The 17,107-nt window shown below is 38.7% G+C and overlaps 1 protein-coding gene across 6 annotated transcripts in view; it reads left to right on the top strand.

Moving 5' to 3' along the window:
• The window catches only part of KLHL31 (kelch like family member 31), a 196,247-nt gene that overhangs the window by 77,892 nt on the left and 101,248 nt on the right, over positions 1-17,107 (top strand). For all 6 annotated transcript variants that reach the window (XM_042986581.1, XM_042986578.1, XM_042986576.1 and 3 more), the window contains exons 4-5: positions 9,901-11,105; positions 12,822-13,560. In XM_042986581.1, the coding sequence (XP_042842515.1) occupies positions 9,934-11,105; positions 12,822-13,554 (1,905 nt within the window). In that variant the 5' untranslated portion in view covers positions 9,901-9,933 and the 3' untranslated portion in view covers positions 13,555-13,560. The remainder of the gene's footprint in view (positions 1-9,900; positions 11,106-12,821; positions 13,561-17,107) is intronic.

Here is a 17,107-nt window from a genome sequence, read left to right as displayed (position 1 = left end):
TAGAGGACATCATCAGAGCTTTGTCCAGCTTCAGAGCAGTGACTGACCCTCAGAGTCCTGTGAGGAGTCTTTAGGGTCCTTATTGGAGGAACATAGCCCACACTAAGAACACCTGGCCAGGTGGATACACAGCCTCACCTCCAAGGTGCACACTTAGAAAAAGGATGTAGTGGCAGCTCTAGTACAGAATGATTGAATATGTGAGCATGTCTGGGAAAATATGGCCACTAGGAAGTTGAAGGCAAGCTCTGGTTTCAGTAGTCTTTTATAGTCTCCTGACGACTTCTCTCCCTCTAACTCGCCTGGAGAGCGCTTAAGAAGCCAGTTACCTGGATTTTGAGGGCTCTAAAAGACCTCTCTTATTTTTAAAATGTACATATTAAAATGTTACCCAGAATATTAATTAAGTGATGCCTGGGTGGCTCAGCCAGTCAGGCATGCGACTTCGGCTCAGGTCATGATCTCGCGGTTCGTGAGTTTGAGCCCTGTGTCAGACTCTGTGCTGATGGCTCAGAGCCTGGAACCTACTTTGGATTCCGTGTCTCCCTCTCTCTCTGCCTGTCCCCTGCTTGCGCTCTCTCTCTCTTTCAAAAATAAATAAACATTTAAAAAATGTCAACAAAGAGCATGTCTTAAAAATAAATTAAATAAATAAAATAAAATAAAATAAAATAAAATAAAATAAAATAAAATAAAATTTTAATTAATAGGGGCACCTGGCTGCCTCAGTTGGTAGAGCACGCAACTCTTGATCTTGGGGTTGTGGCTTTGAGCCCATGTTGGGTATAGAGATTACTTAAAAATAAAATGTTTTTAAAATATTAATTATACTAAATTAATTGAACTGATTAATATTATTTAAAATATCATTTAAATAATAAAATTATATATACATAATAAACAGCTGACCCTTGAGCAACATGGGGGTTAGGGGAGCCAAACCCCTGCACACTCAAAAATCTGCGTATAGCTTTTGACTCCCCCAAAACTTAACTACTGATCACAAGGACCATAAGATATCATGTTTTGCTGCCATAAAAAATTTCCTGGAGAGACAGACTGTTTATGCAGAGGTGATTAGGGTCACGCAGCATGTTAAGAGAATATTTGCAACTCTTGAGCTCACTGCAGTAGCAACAGGAGGTTGCTGCAAAATTATTGCAATTAATTTTATGCAGTTATGACTTAATTCTGCATCTTTATATTTGTTTACGTTTCTCTCAACTACAAATGGTGCCACACATGGTCTGTGTTTGTATGTGTACGTTTTCATAAATTTTAAATTGTTTATAATAGGTTTGTGTGTATCTTATGGTAGCAGATGATAAAATAGACTAGTATCTACATACATTTTATGCATTCATGACGTACCAGACTTTTTCTTAATTTTTTCACTATTTCTAGATTATATGGTTTGTCTGCAAGTGTTTTCAGTTATTGCAAATCTCCAAAAAAACCTCCAATGTATTTATTGAAAAAACCTGTGTGGAAGTTCAGTTCAAGAGTCAACTGTACATATACATGTACATATATATCTAGGTAGATAGAAAGATAGATATGTATATATCTATATCTATATCTATATCATCTATATCTATATCTATATCTATATCTATATCTATATCTATATCTATATCTATATATAAAGGAAATTAAAAGTGGCAACAGGAGATAAGAGATGGAGGCCTGGAAGAACTTTTAGTGATTTCACTAGGGCCTCAGGTCATCTTCTTCTCCCTTTCTGGAGATTTCTTAATCCTTCTTGATCACATACTAATTTATTGAGTTCAGACCCTTCCCAGAATCCAACAACCTTTATGTTTTGGCCTAATATGCCTGCCCACCTATCCCTCATGACAGCCATCTGAGTCTGCATGTACCATGCTGAGTCATGCCTCCCTGCTTCAGCATGAGGCATTTCCTCTACTACTAAGTGATCTTCTCTGCTCCCACCCCCCGACCCACTTCTCTTAAAAACCCTTTGTTTTGTACCAGGACCAGCAAAACCTATTATCTGCAAACCCTCCCATCCCAACACCACTTCACCAAAATAGCCCTTGTATTTGAATCCTTAGGCCCAGTCTTACAGGTTCAATCTGTTTCATGTAATTTTGTGTTGCTACATAACCAATAACCAAATGTCCCAAGTCTTCTAAATTTCTAGGGTTACCTTTATCATTCATATCAAAATAAAAATAATCTGCTCCTCATACTGCATAATTGCACAAATTCCATTTCTCTCCCTAGGATTTTCAAAAATTCTTAGAAATGTTCATAGTTTCTAGAAACACCCCCCTGCTTCCAGGTTGCTGTTTGCCATTTCTCATTCTGGGTCCCTGTGTATGCTTGTCCCCTGCTCCTCATGATTGCTTTTCCATAATGTGGCATCTTTCTCTGATTCGCTTCACCTCAAGGCTTAAACAAGTTACTTTCCTATTCCCAAAGACCCACAACACAATGTTGTTGATTTTTATGAAAATGATTGAAATTTTTTGAATGCTCACTTTTTGCTAGATACTCGGCTGAGTGCTGTATAGGCATTAATTTCTCATTACGTTTTCATTTGCAACCTTGCAGGCAGGCACTATTATTATCTTCACTTTAAAGACAAGTCAGTGGAGACTCTAAGAGGTTAGGTAATCTATGGTGAGTCTTACTTTGGATTAGTAGCAGAGCTGTATTTATATCACATTTCATTATCATTTAGTTTGAAATATTATCTAATTTCTCTTGTGACTTCTTCTTTGACACATGGATTATTTAGAAGTATACTGTTTAATTTCCAAATAATGGTGGTTTTTCTAGATTATTGTTACTAATTTCTAAATTTAATTCCAGTATGATCAGAGAATGTACTCCGTATGGCTTCAGTGCCTTTAAATTTACTGAGACATGTTTTGTGGTCCAGCATAGGGTCTGATCTGTCTTGGTGAGACTACCATGTGCACCTGAGGAGAATTTGTATTCTGCAGTTGTTGGGTGTAATGTCATAGAAATATCAGTTAAATCAAGGTGATTAATAATGTTGTTCAGGTAATCTATACCTTTACTGATTTCTTTGCCTAGTAGTTCTGTTAGTGTCTGAGAGTTATTAATATTTTCAAGTATAATTGAGGAATTGCCCATTTCTCCTTTTAATTCTGTCACTTGTTTTGCTTCACGTAACTTTGAAAGTCTGTTATTGGGGCGCCTGGGTGGCTCAGTCGGTTAAGCCTCCGACTTCGGCTTAGGTCATGATCTCACAGTCCGTGAGTTCGAGCCCCGCGTCGGGCTCTGTGCTGACAGCTCAGAGCCTGGAGCCTGCTTCGGATTCTGTGTCTCCCTCTCTCTCTGACCCTCCCCCGTTCATGCTCTGTCTCTCTCTGTCTCAAAAATAAATAAACGTTAAAAAAAATTTAAAAAAAATAAGTAACAAGAAAGTCTGTTATTTGCACATATATGTTTATATTTGTTATATTCTCATGATGATTTGACCTTCTTATCATTATGAAATTCCCTCTTTACCAATGGTAATTGTTTTTTTATTGAAATGTATTTCACCTGATATTAACATATCCACTCCAGTCTTCTTATGTCTACTATTCCTATAGTAAATCTTTTTGTACCCATTTATTTTTTACCTGTCTGTGTCTTTATAGTGAGTCTCATGTAGACAGCATATATCTGGGTCTTACTCTTGCTTTTCTTATCCGTTCTGAGAATCTGTGCCTGTTAACTATAATGTTCTACCCACTGACATTTAATATAATTAGTAATATAATTGGATTTAGGTTTACCATTAAATTACTTAGCGGGGGTTTTGTCCCCTCTAATTTTTGTCTCTCTGCTCCAACTTCCCTGCCTTCTTTTGAATTCCATTTAATCTATTGGTCTTTCAGCTATACTTGGCATTCTTTTTTTTTTTTTTTAATTTTTTTTTCAACGTTTTTTATTTATTTTTGGGACAGAGAGAGACAGAGCATGAACGGGGGAGGGGCAGAGAGAGAGGGAGACACAGAATCGGAAACAGGCTCCAGGCTCCGAGCCATCAGCCCAGAGCCTGACGCGGGGCTCGAACTCACGGACCGCGAGATCGTGACCTGGCTGAAGTCGGACGCTTAACCGACTGCGCCACCCAGGCGCCCCGGCATTCTTTTTTTTAATGTTTTTATTTATTTTTGAGAGAGAGAGAGAGAGAGTACAAACAGGGGAGGGGCAGAGAAAGGGGGGTACAGGGGATCTGAAGTGGGCTTCATGTTGACAGCAGGGAGCCCAATGCAGGGCTCAAACTCACAAACTGTGAGATCATAAGCGAAAGTCGGACACTTAACCAACTGAGCCACCCAGGCGCCCTGTACTCTGCATTCTGTAAGTGGTTATTCTAGGGCTTTGCTGTCCAATACCATGGTCATCAGTCACATGTGACTATTAAACACTTTAAGTGTAGCTAGTCCAAAATGAGCTGCACTGTAAGTATAAAATACACCTTGCATTTTGAAGACTTGGATGAATGAAGAATGTAAAATATCACATTAATAATTTTATACCAATTACATAGTGAAATGATAATATTTTGCATGTATATAGTTGAATAAACTATATTATTAAAATTAATTTCACTTGTTTCTTTTTAACATTTTAATGTCACTACTGGAAATTCTTTAATTGCATGTGTGACTCATGTTACATTTCTATTGGACAGCACTACTCTAGAGATTACAATATGCAAAGTTAAATTCTCACAGGCTACAGAAGTTAATATTTACCATTCCACATAAAATGTAGTAACCTTGCAACCATATAGATTCACTTACCATCACCCCACCCTTTATGCTGTAATTGTTGTATGTGCTACATCTAGAAATATTAGAAACCCTGCAAGACAATTTATCAATTTTGCTTTGAAGAGTTGTATGAATTTTAAAGAAGTTTAGAGGGAAAAAAGGTCTTTTATATGCATCCATATATTTATCATTTCTGATACTTTTCATTCCTTCCTGAGATCTAAATTTCCACTGAGTTCCCCTTTGAGGATCTCTTTTTCCCAGAATTCCCAGCTCACTTTGCAGTGGATGTGATTGCCACAAACTGTCCTCTGGTTCTTCAATGCAGTGATACTTTCTGTTGGAGGTGTAGCTGCCCCGTGAAGTGCCAGTTGCAATCTGCTCTTAGGCAAAAAGCCACCAACAAAACAAAACAACCCACAAAAAAAACCACCCCAAAACTTTGCAAGGGTAGGGGAACTCATCCTATGCTATTTCTTTTTTCCAACTCTTGACTCCTCTACAAAATCACCCTGCCTTTATTTTTTTTTTTAAGTTTATTTATTTATTTTGAGTCTCTGAGAGAGCACAAGCAGAGGAGGGGCAGAGAGAGAGAGGGAGACAGAGAATACCATGCAGGCTCTGTCCGCACTGTTGGCACAGAGCCCAATGCAGGGCTTGAACTCAGGAGCTGTGAGATCATGACCTGAGCAGAAATCAAGAACTGGAGGCTTAACGATCTGAGCCCCCCAGGCACCCCACATCCTGCTTTTTATACTCCCTACAGTCACTTGATAGTTTCCCCTGCTTCTCCCCCCCCCCCCCAATCCACAGCTTCCCACCCTAACCCCTAGAGCTGCTTGTTAAACTGAAGCAGTCCTTCTGTAGAGGCTGAGGTGTTCACGACAATACCAGATGATACTCCTACAGGCAGAAAGGGAGCTAGTCAGCAATTTATCAGACTTTATTAAGGATACTTGAGATTCTTCAATTAAGTGTGATATAGGAGAGTAACAATGTAGAAAAGGAAGATTTAAAACTGGCAATCATATATTATTGCTCCCAGGGTCCACTGGTCACCCTTTCCTTTGGAATTCCCTGCTGGCCCTTTGTCTCCAGAGCCCCATAATATTGCTGCTTTGTTGTAGCTAGATTTTCTGTTTTCTTCAGAAACCTCATGATTATACCCTGTCTCTGAGACAAGAATGATTCAGTACGGTATACCATGTGTTAAAATAGTGAGATCCTTCCGTACGGAGTTGATCCTTCTGTATTTCCGGATATTTGCTGCCCTGACCTCCCCCTGATTCCCTCCCACCCCTCCAGCCTTCTCCAAGAAGCCCCTGGGCCCCACTGTTATCCAGCAACTGATGCCTTACACAGAGTGCTCCAGGGAAGCCTCTGGAACTCAGCTCCAGAATCCATGCTATTTAGTAGGCGCCTGTGAATCCATGCTATTTAGTAGGCGCCCTGTTTTATCAGTTGTTGAATATCTTAAGATATTTAAAATATCCTATATGCTACCAATGAATATAGTAGTCACCCCTTATCCACAGGGGATATCTTCCAAGACCCCCGGTGATGCCTAAAACTGCAAATAGTACTGAAGCTTATATATATATATATATATATATATATATATATATATATAAGCCCACATACATACACACACTCTATGTTTTTTCCTATACATACATACCTCGGACAAAGTTTATAAATTAGGCGCAGTAAGAGATTAACAACAATAATAATAGAATAACTATAACAACATACTATAATCCAAGCTATGTGAATGTGCTCTCTCTTAAAATATCTTACTGTACCTTACTCACCCTTCTTGTGATGCTGTGAGATGATAAAATGCTTACGTGACGAGATGAAGTGAGGTGAATGACATAGGCGTTGTGATGTAGCATTTAGGCTACTATTGGTCTTCTGTCCAGAAGGACATCATCTGCCTCCGGACCACAGCTGACCATGGGTAATGGAAAGAGAGGAAAGCAAAACCACAGATAAAAAAGGGACTACTGTAATCATTTAATGATAGATGAACAGAATATTTACCTTTTCGGTCTAAAACATTGATATTACTCTTCAAGTTCAGGATTTCCTCCAAAATAATGAGTGATTATAAGCCCAACATTTATGGGAATAAAAAATTGTCCAAAGGGGCTCTTCCAAGAAAATAGACCAGGCTTTTCCCAAAGACATTGGTGCTTCTACTCCAGATGGTAGAAACTGATGTTTTAAAAAAATTATTGTGTTTACCTAGTTACTTGTTGCTATTTTATATTTGTATGCCTTGTCTGTCTAACATAAATTACGTATTGTATTACTCCATCACTCCCAGCACAGTGCTGCCCAGACAGCAGTAGGTGTCTGATAAGTACTTGCTGAACAAAATTTTTACATTTCCCCAGAAAAATCCATCAAGAGGACACTAACCACCTAAGTCAAAGGCATTTGAAGACTAAACTGATGCGTGTTTGGAAATCTATTTCACAAGGTCAGGATGCATCTGGCATTGCTTGCAGAAAAGAATGAAGCAGGACATATGTGCTGCCATCTTGTAAACAAATATAAATATGAATATGACAATCTGAACTTAATGAGGAGGACAAAAGGCCCTGGCAAAGAGATAGATCTTCTCTGTTTCCCACGTACTTGCTATGATTCTTCTACATCAAAGGAATAAGGACAAACAAAATAAAAAGGTTATGGAATTCTTAACATATATTCCAGTAATTAAATTGAAGGCCTTTCAAGAAGGATCAAAGCCAAGTTTTACCCTTCAGAATGAATTCAACAGTGAGACTTAAAAGACACACACACACACACACACACACAGCCTTCAAAAAACTATGAAATGCCTGAATACCCAAATACCCAACAGTAGGAGAATAATTGCATAAGTTTTATACATCTTTAGTATGGGATGCTATGCAACTATTAGAATGATGTGAATGCGTGTGTGTACTGATACGGAAGGAAGTACATAACTTATGGTAGGTGAGAAAAAACAAACTGCTGAATAATACAGCATCAATATGTTTTGATGTAAGTTCTCATATAGTGGTATGCTGGAGCTGACTTGTACTGGCTTCTGAAAGCCAACTGTTACATTTTCAGGAATTTGACAAGCTGATTGTTAAGCAGTGGATAGCTTAAAAGCAGCCACAATGAGTGTATTTGCACTAAAGAAATCCATACCTTACAAAGAAGGACTTTTTCACCTTTAAGAGAGCTGGTTTATCAACACATCACTGCTCAAAAATATGCAAATATAAGTTTGTATAAGCTTATCCAATTATCTGGAATAATATCTACCAAAGTGAGTTGTTGATTTATAAATACTGATTTTGCAATCTTAAAAATTAAAAAAAAAAAACAGTAATCTCACAAAAAAGTGACTACTACCATCCTGGTGTAAATAAAACCCACTGAAAAGTCCAAATATAACATCTTCTGGTGACTAAGCTCAATATTTTTAAAAGTCTAAAACAGTTTAATTAATGATATTTTAAGGGCTAAGCATGTATTTGTTAAACTTAGTATATTTCAAGTCTGTTTAATACTAAAGCTTAAATCACCTTAAAGGTTCAGAGCCACTTCATATCAGCTTAAACTGGCTCAAATATTTATAACATTGATAATGGAAAATGGATACTATCCATATAAATATATCTTTATGAGGATAATACTCTATGAGGCACATTCCTAGATTTAGATTTAGCATCAAAGCAAAGACTGTATCAATCATACTCCCATCAATAATGTGTGTGGAGAGCACCACACCAGTATATATGAAGATTAAAAAATATTTTAACCATCTGATAAGCAAAATGAATCCACAAAAAATAAATAAAAAGGATTTCTGTATTTCAGTTGACAGTTCCCTGATTATAATTAGTTTAGCTTTAAAAAATGTATTGATCAACTATTTGTATTTTCTGTGAACAATCTAGTTACCTAGTCATAGTCTTAGATAATTTTTAATTGGATTACTGTTTTATTGTTAATTAATTGTTGGAGTTCTTTAAGTATCATGTTAATTAACTTATTATCTGTCAAGAGTGTTACAATTTTTAAAAAGGTGGGGTGTGCCTGGGTGGCTCAGAGGTTAAGCATCCAATTTTTTGTTTTGGTTCAGGTCATGATCTCGCAGTTCTTAAGATCAAGCCTGCTTGGGATTCTCTCTCTCCCTCTCTATCTGCCTCTCCCTGACTTGCGTGCACACTCTCTCTCTCTAAAAATAAATAAATAAACATTGAAAAAAAGAATGTGACAAACATTTTTTAAACATCAGTTTCTTGCCTTTTAAATGGCTGGTGTTATTTTATAGTTTCCTTTTTTTGTATTCAGATATTTCAGTCTTTTCCCCTATGACTTCTGGATTTGGGATTATGCTTAAGAGGGCCTTTCCTACCCTAAAATTAAAAAAGAAAAAGAAAAAAAACACCCTACTTTGCTCTACTTTTTGTACACATTGCGTGTGTGTGTATGTGTATGTGTGTGTGTGTGAGTGTGACTTAGGGATTTCATCCATCTGAAAGTTATTTTAGTGACTAGAAATTAATTGAACTAATGTATCATTACAAATCCTTACCCACTGATTTTTAAATTCCACATTTATTCTAATATATATATACATTTCACATGGATTCCTGAATTTTAGTATTTTATTGAGGAAGACTTCAGAGTAGTTATAATTCATTTTTTTCATGAGAATAAACTAAGCCCTTCAAGTGATGTTTAACTACTATTCTATAAATACTATACAGCTAGAACAGAGAATATTTGATCATTTCTGCTATATAAAATTACTTGGCAGTATAGGTATTGAGAGGTCTCATTTGATAATATAAATCTTTCTAGAATTGTCTTCAGTGCTTGATGCTGAAGCAAACTATCCATAAAATGTGCATCTGGTTTAATGTAAGTCTTTAAGCCCATTTTTGAGGTTTAATCTACATTATGCTATTAAAAAACTATTATGAAAAAGAAGGTTTTCAGTGTAACATTTCAAAGCCCAATGCACAGTTAAAATAAAACCATGCCTTTCTTTCTTTTCTTTATTTCTTTTCTTTCTTTCTTTCTTTCTTTCTTTCTTTCTTTCTTTCTCTTTCTTTTCTTTTTGGTTTTTTTTTTTTTTTTGTAGCAAAATCTTGCCTGTGACAGTGTGTTTGCCAACATGGCCCCCAAAAAGAAGACTGTCAAAAAGAACAAAGGAGATATCAATGAGATGACCATAATCGTAGAAGATAGCCCCCTAAACAAATTAAATGCTTTGAATGGGCTCCTAGAGGGAGGCAATGGCCTTAACTGCATTTCTTCTGAACTAACTGATGCTTCTTATGGCCCCAATCTCTTGGAAGGCTTAAGTAGAATGAGGCAGGAGAACTTCCTTTGCGACTTAGTCATTGGCACCAAAACCAAATCTTTTGATGTTCACAAGTCAGTGATGGCTTCATGCAGTGAATACTTTTACAACATCCTAAAAAAAGACCCATCTACCCAAAGGGTGGATCTCAATGATATCTCACCACTAGGCCTGGCTACTGTCATCGCATATGCCTACACCGGAAAGCTGACTCTCTCCTTGTACACGATAGGAAGCATTATTTCTGCTGCTGTTTATCTTCAGATCCACACCCTTGTAAAGATGTGCAGTGATTTTCTGATACGGGAGATGAGTGTTGAGAATTGCATGTACATTGCTAACATTGCTGAAACATACTCTTTGAAAAATGCAAAAGCAGCAACCCAAAAATTTATCCGGGATAACTTCCTTGAATTTGCAGAATCAGATCAGTTTTTGAAACTTACCTTTGAGCAAATTAATGAACTTCTCATAGATGATGACTTACAGTTGCCTTCTGAAATAGTAGCATTCCAGATTGCAATGAAGTGGTTAGAATTTGACCAAAAGAGAGTGAGGTATGCTGCAGATCTCTTGAGCAATATTCGCTTTGGTACCATCTCTGCACAAGACCTGGTCAACTATGTTCAGTCTGTACCAAGAATGATGCAAGATGCTGACTGCCACAAACTTCTCGTAGATGCTATGAACTACCACTTACTTCCATATCATCAAAACACATTGCAGTCTAGGCGCACAAGAATCCGTGGGGGCTGTCGAGTCCTTGTCACTGTTGGGGGACGTCCAGGCCTCACTGAGAAGTCCCTTAGTAGAGACATCTTGTACAGAGACCCTGAAAATGGATGGAGCAAGCTTACAGAAATGCCAGCCAAGAGTTTTAATCAGTGTGTGGCTGTGATGGACGGATTTCTTTACGTGGCCGGTGGCGAAGACCAGAATGATGCAAGAAATCAAGCCAAGCACGCAGTCAGCAATTTCTGCAGGTATTTGATCCTTTATTAGAAACTCAAATGGTTTAATATAAGACAGTTTCCCTGACAGAAGTAAATTAGTCATTTCTGTTAGTTCATTGGCTCAGTAAATCAATAACAATAATCCCACATTACATGTACACAACAGTTCACATTACATAAAGTACATGCATATATAAATAGTGCACTCCAGATTTCTGAATAAGCCTAGGAAATGAGCTGGGAAGATGTGGTTATTCTGATTATACACGTGAGAAATCTGATACCCAGAGAAGTTATACCACTAGTAAGTAGTAATTCACATTTTCTCATTTATAGTATGGCGCCCTTCCCAATACATTGTTTTTCTGAAAACAAACTAGGTACAAATGTAGTTTTTAACACTAGATGGTAAGAAAGATCACAATAATACAAAATTTATTTTAAGTGACTGTCACTGATGACTGTCAGATTTATAATTGGCAGATACAATGAGATCGTTAAACACGTGACAGGTAATTAATTTTAAACATTTATTTGAGGACTGAATACCTTAGAAAATATCTACATTTTTGATGCATGTAGAAACAGTAAAAGTATAATATAGCCTTCAGAAAATGGAACTCAAATGCCATGTTATTTTTGTATATTTATAAAGCAACTTTCATATATTTGAAATGTCAGAAAGTCATGCTTCTATCATGGTACAAGTACAAAGTCAAACAACTAATGAGCAAGATCTGAAAATTTATACAGCATATCATGAAAAACATTCTTTATTATTTCATTATAAGTCTGTGTGTCATTTAAATGAATCCAAACAATTAACTGATTTTTGTCCTTTATAAGAGTGGTTCAGCTTTGATTTGGAGGTTAAATGGGACAAAAATGAAGGAACATCAAACTATTGGAAAGAATCTGTGTTTACAATACTTTGAAACTATGTAAACAGTTGAAACAGGTTTTCTATGACTGCTTATTTTCCTCCTGCTGATAACTCTTATTAGTATTCTAGCCACTGCTTTGCAGTATTGATTTCAATGCCTTGTGACATAATAACTGTAATATCAAACACTGAAAAAATATACCTCTAACCTAAAAAATCTTCCCTGCGCAGAGGTGCTAGAAAATAGAAAGGTATCAAAAATTAGGCATCTATTGATGTTTTTGGATATGAGTTCCATTGATCTCATTCTAAACAGATGATAGAAGACTTGGTTGAGTAACCTAGCTTTACTGTTGCAATGGCCAGGACAGGTGTGTAAATGAGAAGGTATTGGAGAGAAATGGAGAAATCCAACTAGCCAACTCCTATCTTAAGCAGTGAGAATGAGCGAGGGATGGCTGGTGTCTGTAGATATGTGGAATTGACGTCAGTGTGGCAGTGTTCCCTTTCTGCTTGCCACAAATACCCAGTTTGCACGGCCTCCCCTACATGCATAAATCTTCCCCATGATGGATATTTGAATATGGAGGAAGAGGGACTGGAAGGTTGGGCTCTGTAGGGACTTCTCCAAGTGACAGTGGGTTTTATAAACGGGAAGAGGAGGAGTCACCAATGCCTACCTTGCCTTTTCCAAGTGTCACGCTCTTTTACTGGCTGACAAACACCAGCCTCCAAGGTGAGGGGCTGCGCTCTGTTGGTAGGGAAGCCTCCTTGCAGGAAGTGTCAACATTTCCATTTGTGGACTCACGTGGGTTCTCCAGCTGCCGCCAACAAGGCTGTCACACTTCCTCTGCCATTTTCAGATATGATCCCCGCTTCAACACCTGGATACACCTGGCCAGCATGAACCAGAAGCGCACGCACTTCAGCCTGAGCGTGTTCAACGGGCTCCTTTACGCCGTGGGCGGCCGCAATACCGAAGGCAGTCTGGCCTCGCTGGAATGCTACGTGCCCTCCACCAATCAGTGGCAGCCGAAGACGCCCCTGGAGGTGGCGCGCTGCTGCCACGCCAGCGCGGTCACCGACGGCCGGGTGCTGGTGACCGGCGGGTACATCGGCAGCGCGTACTCGCGCTCGGTGTGCGCGTACGACCCCGCCGGCGACTCGTGGCAGGAGCTGCCGGGCCTGAGCACGCCGCGGGGCTGGCACTGCGCGGTCACGCTGGGCGACAGGGTGTACGTGATGGGGGGTAGCCAGCTGGGGGCGCGCGGGGAGCGCGTGGACGTGCTGACCGTGGAGTGCTACAGCCCCGCGACTGGCCAATGGAGCTACGCGGCGCCGCTGCTGGTGGGCGTGAGCACGGCAGGCGCCTCGGCGCTGCACGGCCGCGCCTATCTCGTAGGGGGCTGGAACGAGGGCGAGAAGAAATACAAGAAGTGCATCCAGTGCTTCAGCCCGGAGCTCAACGAGTGGATGGAGGACGACGAGTTGCCCGAGGCCACCGTGGGCGTGTCCTGCTGCACCCTCTCGATGCCCAACAGCGTGACCCGGGAATCCCGAGCCAGCTCGGTGTCCTCCGTGCCAGTCAGTATCTGAACCCAGGTAGATGCGGGGACGCAGGAAGAACAAATAGGCGTTCGTGGGTAACCTTTGAGTTAGCGGAAAGGAAAATATATAACCTTTACTACAGTGATTGTATCTTAAACTATATCGAGGCCTATGTCTTGGTGGTTTTAAATTCCGGGTATGGCTTAATCTACCTCTGGGTCTTTTTTTTTTTTTTTTTTCTGTAAGCCACAAAGAAAAGAAACCACTCCTTTCACCGGCCATTGGGTGGCAGACAGAATTCATTGCAGGCAGTCTTCCACCAGGGCGTTTTCCCTTCATGCATAGCGGTTACACCCACGTCTGAGAATTTTCTTTTACCCTTCAGTAGACGGGAAGCTTATTCGAGTAAGCAGTTTCATGTACAAAAGTTTATCTTCCTCTTTCTCTTTTTCTTTAGGAAGTTAAAAGCATTTATAGCTTTTATTTTAAAATGGAAATCCGTCTATATCCATAAAGACTTAATTCTATATTTAAATGCAGTTTCTTTTTCTATACGTGACTGAGTAAAGAATATTGAAAGGCATCCCGTGACAAAGTCATAAAGCTTAAAACAACGTCTGACTGGAAAGTAACAGGAATTCCTCCCTGTAACTGTCACATTGATACCTTTGGTTTATCCCTTGTTCTCTTTTTCCTCTGTGCCTCAGTCTCCACTGTAGTTGCTATCAAAAAACACTGCTCTCAAAGAAGAGAACCACTAGTCATTTAGTTTATGGTGTAAATTTAGATCATTTTGTTGTTTTTCCTACAAGTGTTTGCACTTCAACCTTCCTCCCCTATTAAAGAAATTGCAAGTATGATGGGAGCCTTACTCTGACCCTAAAAACTACACGGAGATGCAACCTTGACCCAATGTAAGCCCCAAGAAAGAACACCAAATAAAACTATGGCTGTAAGGATCATTAACTTAAAGCTTATGTAGCCCGAAGGTTATACAACTGGTAACAGTAATGTGATTTCCCCCATTTTTTTTTTTTTTTTTTTAATGGATGAGAATGAAGGGAACGTTTGGAATTCTTGGGTTTGGCAATAACATCCTGGTGGTAAATGTCATTGTTTTCCATTTCACAGCAATCCACTTGATTTCTTAATTAAAAATCTAACACATTTATCTCACATGGAAATATCAAAATAATATATGCCCATTCTGTTATATATGTTTTCACTTCGTCTGCTCCAAATTAGCTTTGCAAATTAAGGTGTATCCACTTGATATCATTTTCTTACATGTTTGCCAAGTTTTGGAGCAAGGGAATGATTGTAGTAAATGATACATATTTTCCTTTCTTATAATTTATCACTTTATTCTTTGATAGTTTCTTTGTTTTGGAGAAGTGGCCTATCAGTTATGGGTTATGTGCAATTAGGTTTTGAAAAATAAAACTATTTAAATGGTTAAACACGGGATACGTGGAAATGTAACTGGGTTCTCATTAATCCCATTTCTCCTACCTTGTGTAGATAGGTTATTGCTAGAGTTACAATATTTATATTTAAAATATTTTATTTGAACTGTGAAAAGTGGTTCATGTAGTACACTTTGTGGAACAATTTTATATCATTGCCCCTTATGAAAAGTTCAATTTCTGTGTATTTAATGGTAACACTTGGGTAAAACCTACGACACTATAAGTTGAGAACAAGGCATTGTTAATGTAAAAACACTAGGCTGTTTCCTCACCCCACACAGAACATTCAGAGCTTCTCCACGTACGGAGCAAATCTAAAGGTATCTGCTCCCTTGACTCTCTGTTCAGGCTGGAAAGTAAAGCTGTATAAGAAACTAGTTTATGGAGCAAGTTAAATCACTGAGCCCCTTAAGTTACCATTGTACACACCACAGATAACCCTTGTCCTTGAAGCATCATTGGGAAAATAAACTTTTCATTTTTAATAAATTATTTTGGCCACAACCCACAAAGCCTGTGTGAGGGTGACTATAACATCTTTTAGTTTGATATAAATGTATGTTCTTGTACAGTTGATGCCTATAGTATATTACAAATTTTGAGAGAAAAAAAGTGATTTCTTATGGATTGTAGGTCATAAGTGGGCAAATAGACATAATTCCTGATTTACACTAGTAGCCTCTCCCATTGAGATCCTAGAAGTTCGGTGAAGTGGAGGGCCTGTGGCTTGGAATGAAATGAGAATCAATCAGTTGTAACATTTTATCTTGGAAGAATGAGGAGAGATTGACACTAGAGGATTTTTCAGCAATCAGAGCTTGATGAGAGCTTGGTGCAGACACGGAAGTGGCTTTTTAGAGTTGAGATTGGAGACATGTTGGAGCTGAGTAAATCATTTGAAATTACCATGTAATGTATTTTCTACGTTGTTTATTTGAAGACTGAGAAAACCCACGTGTCTGGGCGTACCAGGTTCCTGGGGACGTTGCTGCTCTCCCTTCTGTTTCAACAGTTAGGTCCATAAATAAAGACCAATATGAATTTCGGATCCTGGAATTTCTGACATAAGAAATTGGTAGGGAGCATGGAACATTAAGTGTTGGTGAAAGTGCTGTGTCCTGAAACATCCCTCACTGACAACTGAAAGACACGAAAGTATGTAGAATCAAACTAATGCGCGTCACTTTTTGCGCACGAGCGAAACGTACTCTTTAACACTGCCATTGAAGCAGTTGCCCCTAGAACCGCGATGGTTTCTCCATGTTTCCCAACTGGAAAAGCACTTCATTTTCCATGTGTTTAAAGCATTCAATTACACTTCTGGTCTCAGGATCCAACCCTATACCTCCTTTTATTTTTCTCAAAGAAAAGGACGTGTTATTTTTGTAATGCCAACATCCTGTGACTAAATAAAAGCATCAGTTCTGCCTATCAGAGCAATAGCAAGTTACCCAGTAGCTGAAATAAGAAGCTTTCTTTTTCTGAATGGGCCAGAGACCTGATGTGCGAGTCTCAAGGAAACAAGACTGTCATGTGGTCTGTCCGTTGTTAGCGTGCCACTGTCGTCCCTGATGCTCCAGTTGCTTTCGGTGCCATTGAATGAGTTTTGTGTTTACTTTCTCTGTTGTAAGACTGGTTGTGAATAGAAGGTCAGTGATGGTACAGATTAATATAATTCTAAACAGTAATTAGACGGTAGCAAGGTGTTACGAGTGAGGAGGTGTAATTGAGGCAAGAAGGAAGTGAAAATGTACTGAATGGTTCTATGGTTAAGGCATCACAGCAATTATAGTAAGTGTATTTTACAAATATGCATGTAACTAGAGGCTTCCCTGGAAATATGTAAGTGTTAAAAGGTCAATTCTTTGCTGGTTATCTCGGCCAAATGCCTTCAGAATTTATCCAAGACACTAGATAAAAGAAACTAAAATCACTTCATTTAATTTTTTCCCTGAGTTACAAAGCAATAAGTTTATGTAATCTCTGAATGATTCTTCTGAATTCTTTTCTGAACGAATGTTCTCTGAATGAGCTATATCCCCATCCCAGCCACGGATGAATATGTCTTCTAGCACAAGGCAGAATTATAAGGAATTATTTTTCAGTATGTCTCTTCATATCAGTAAAAACTG

This window comes from Panthera tigris, chromosome B2 (assembly GCF_018350195.1).
Source record: "Panthera tigris isolate Pti1 chromosome B2, P.tigris_Pti1_mat1.1, whole genome shotgun sequence".
In the NCBI taxonomy this organism is placed as follows: domain Eukaryota; kingdom Metazoa; phylum Chordata; class Mammalia; order Carnivora; family Felidae; genus Panthera; species Panthera tigris.
This window is presented reverse-complemented; position numbering and strand designations above follow the sequence as displayed.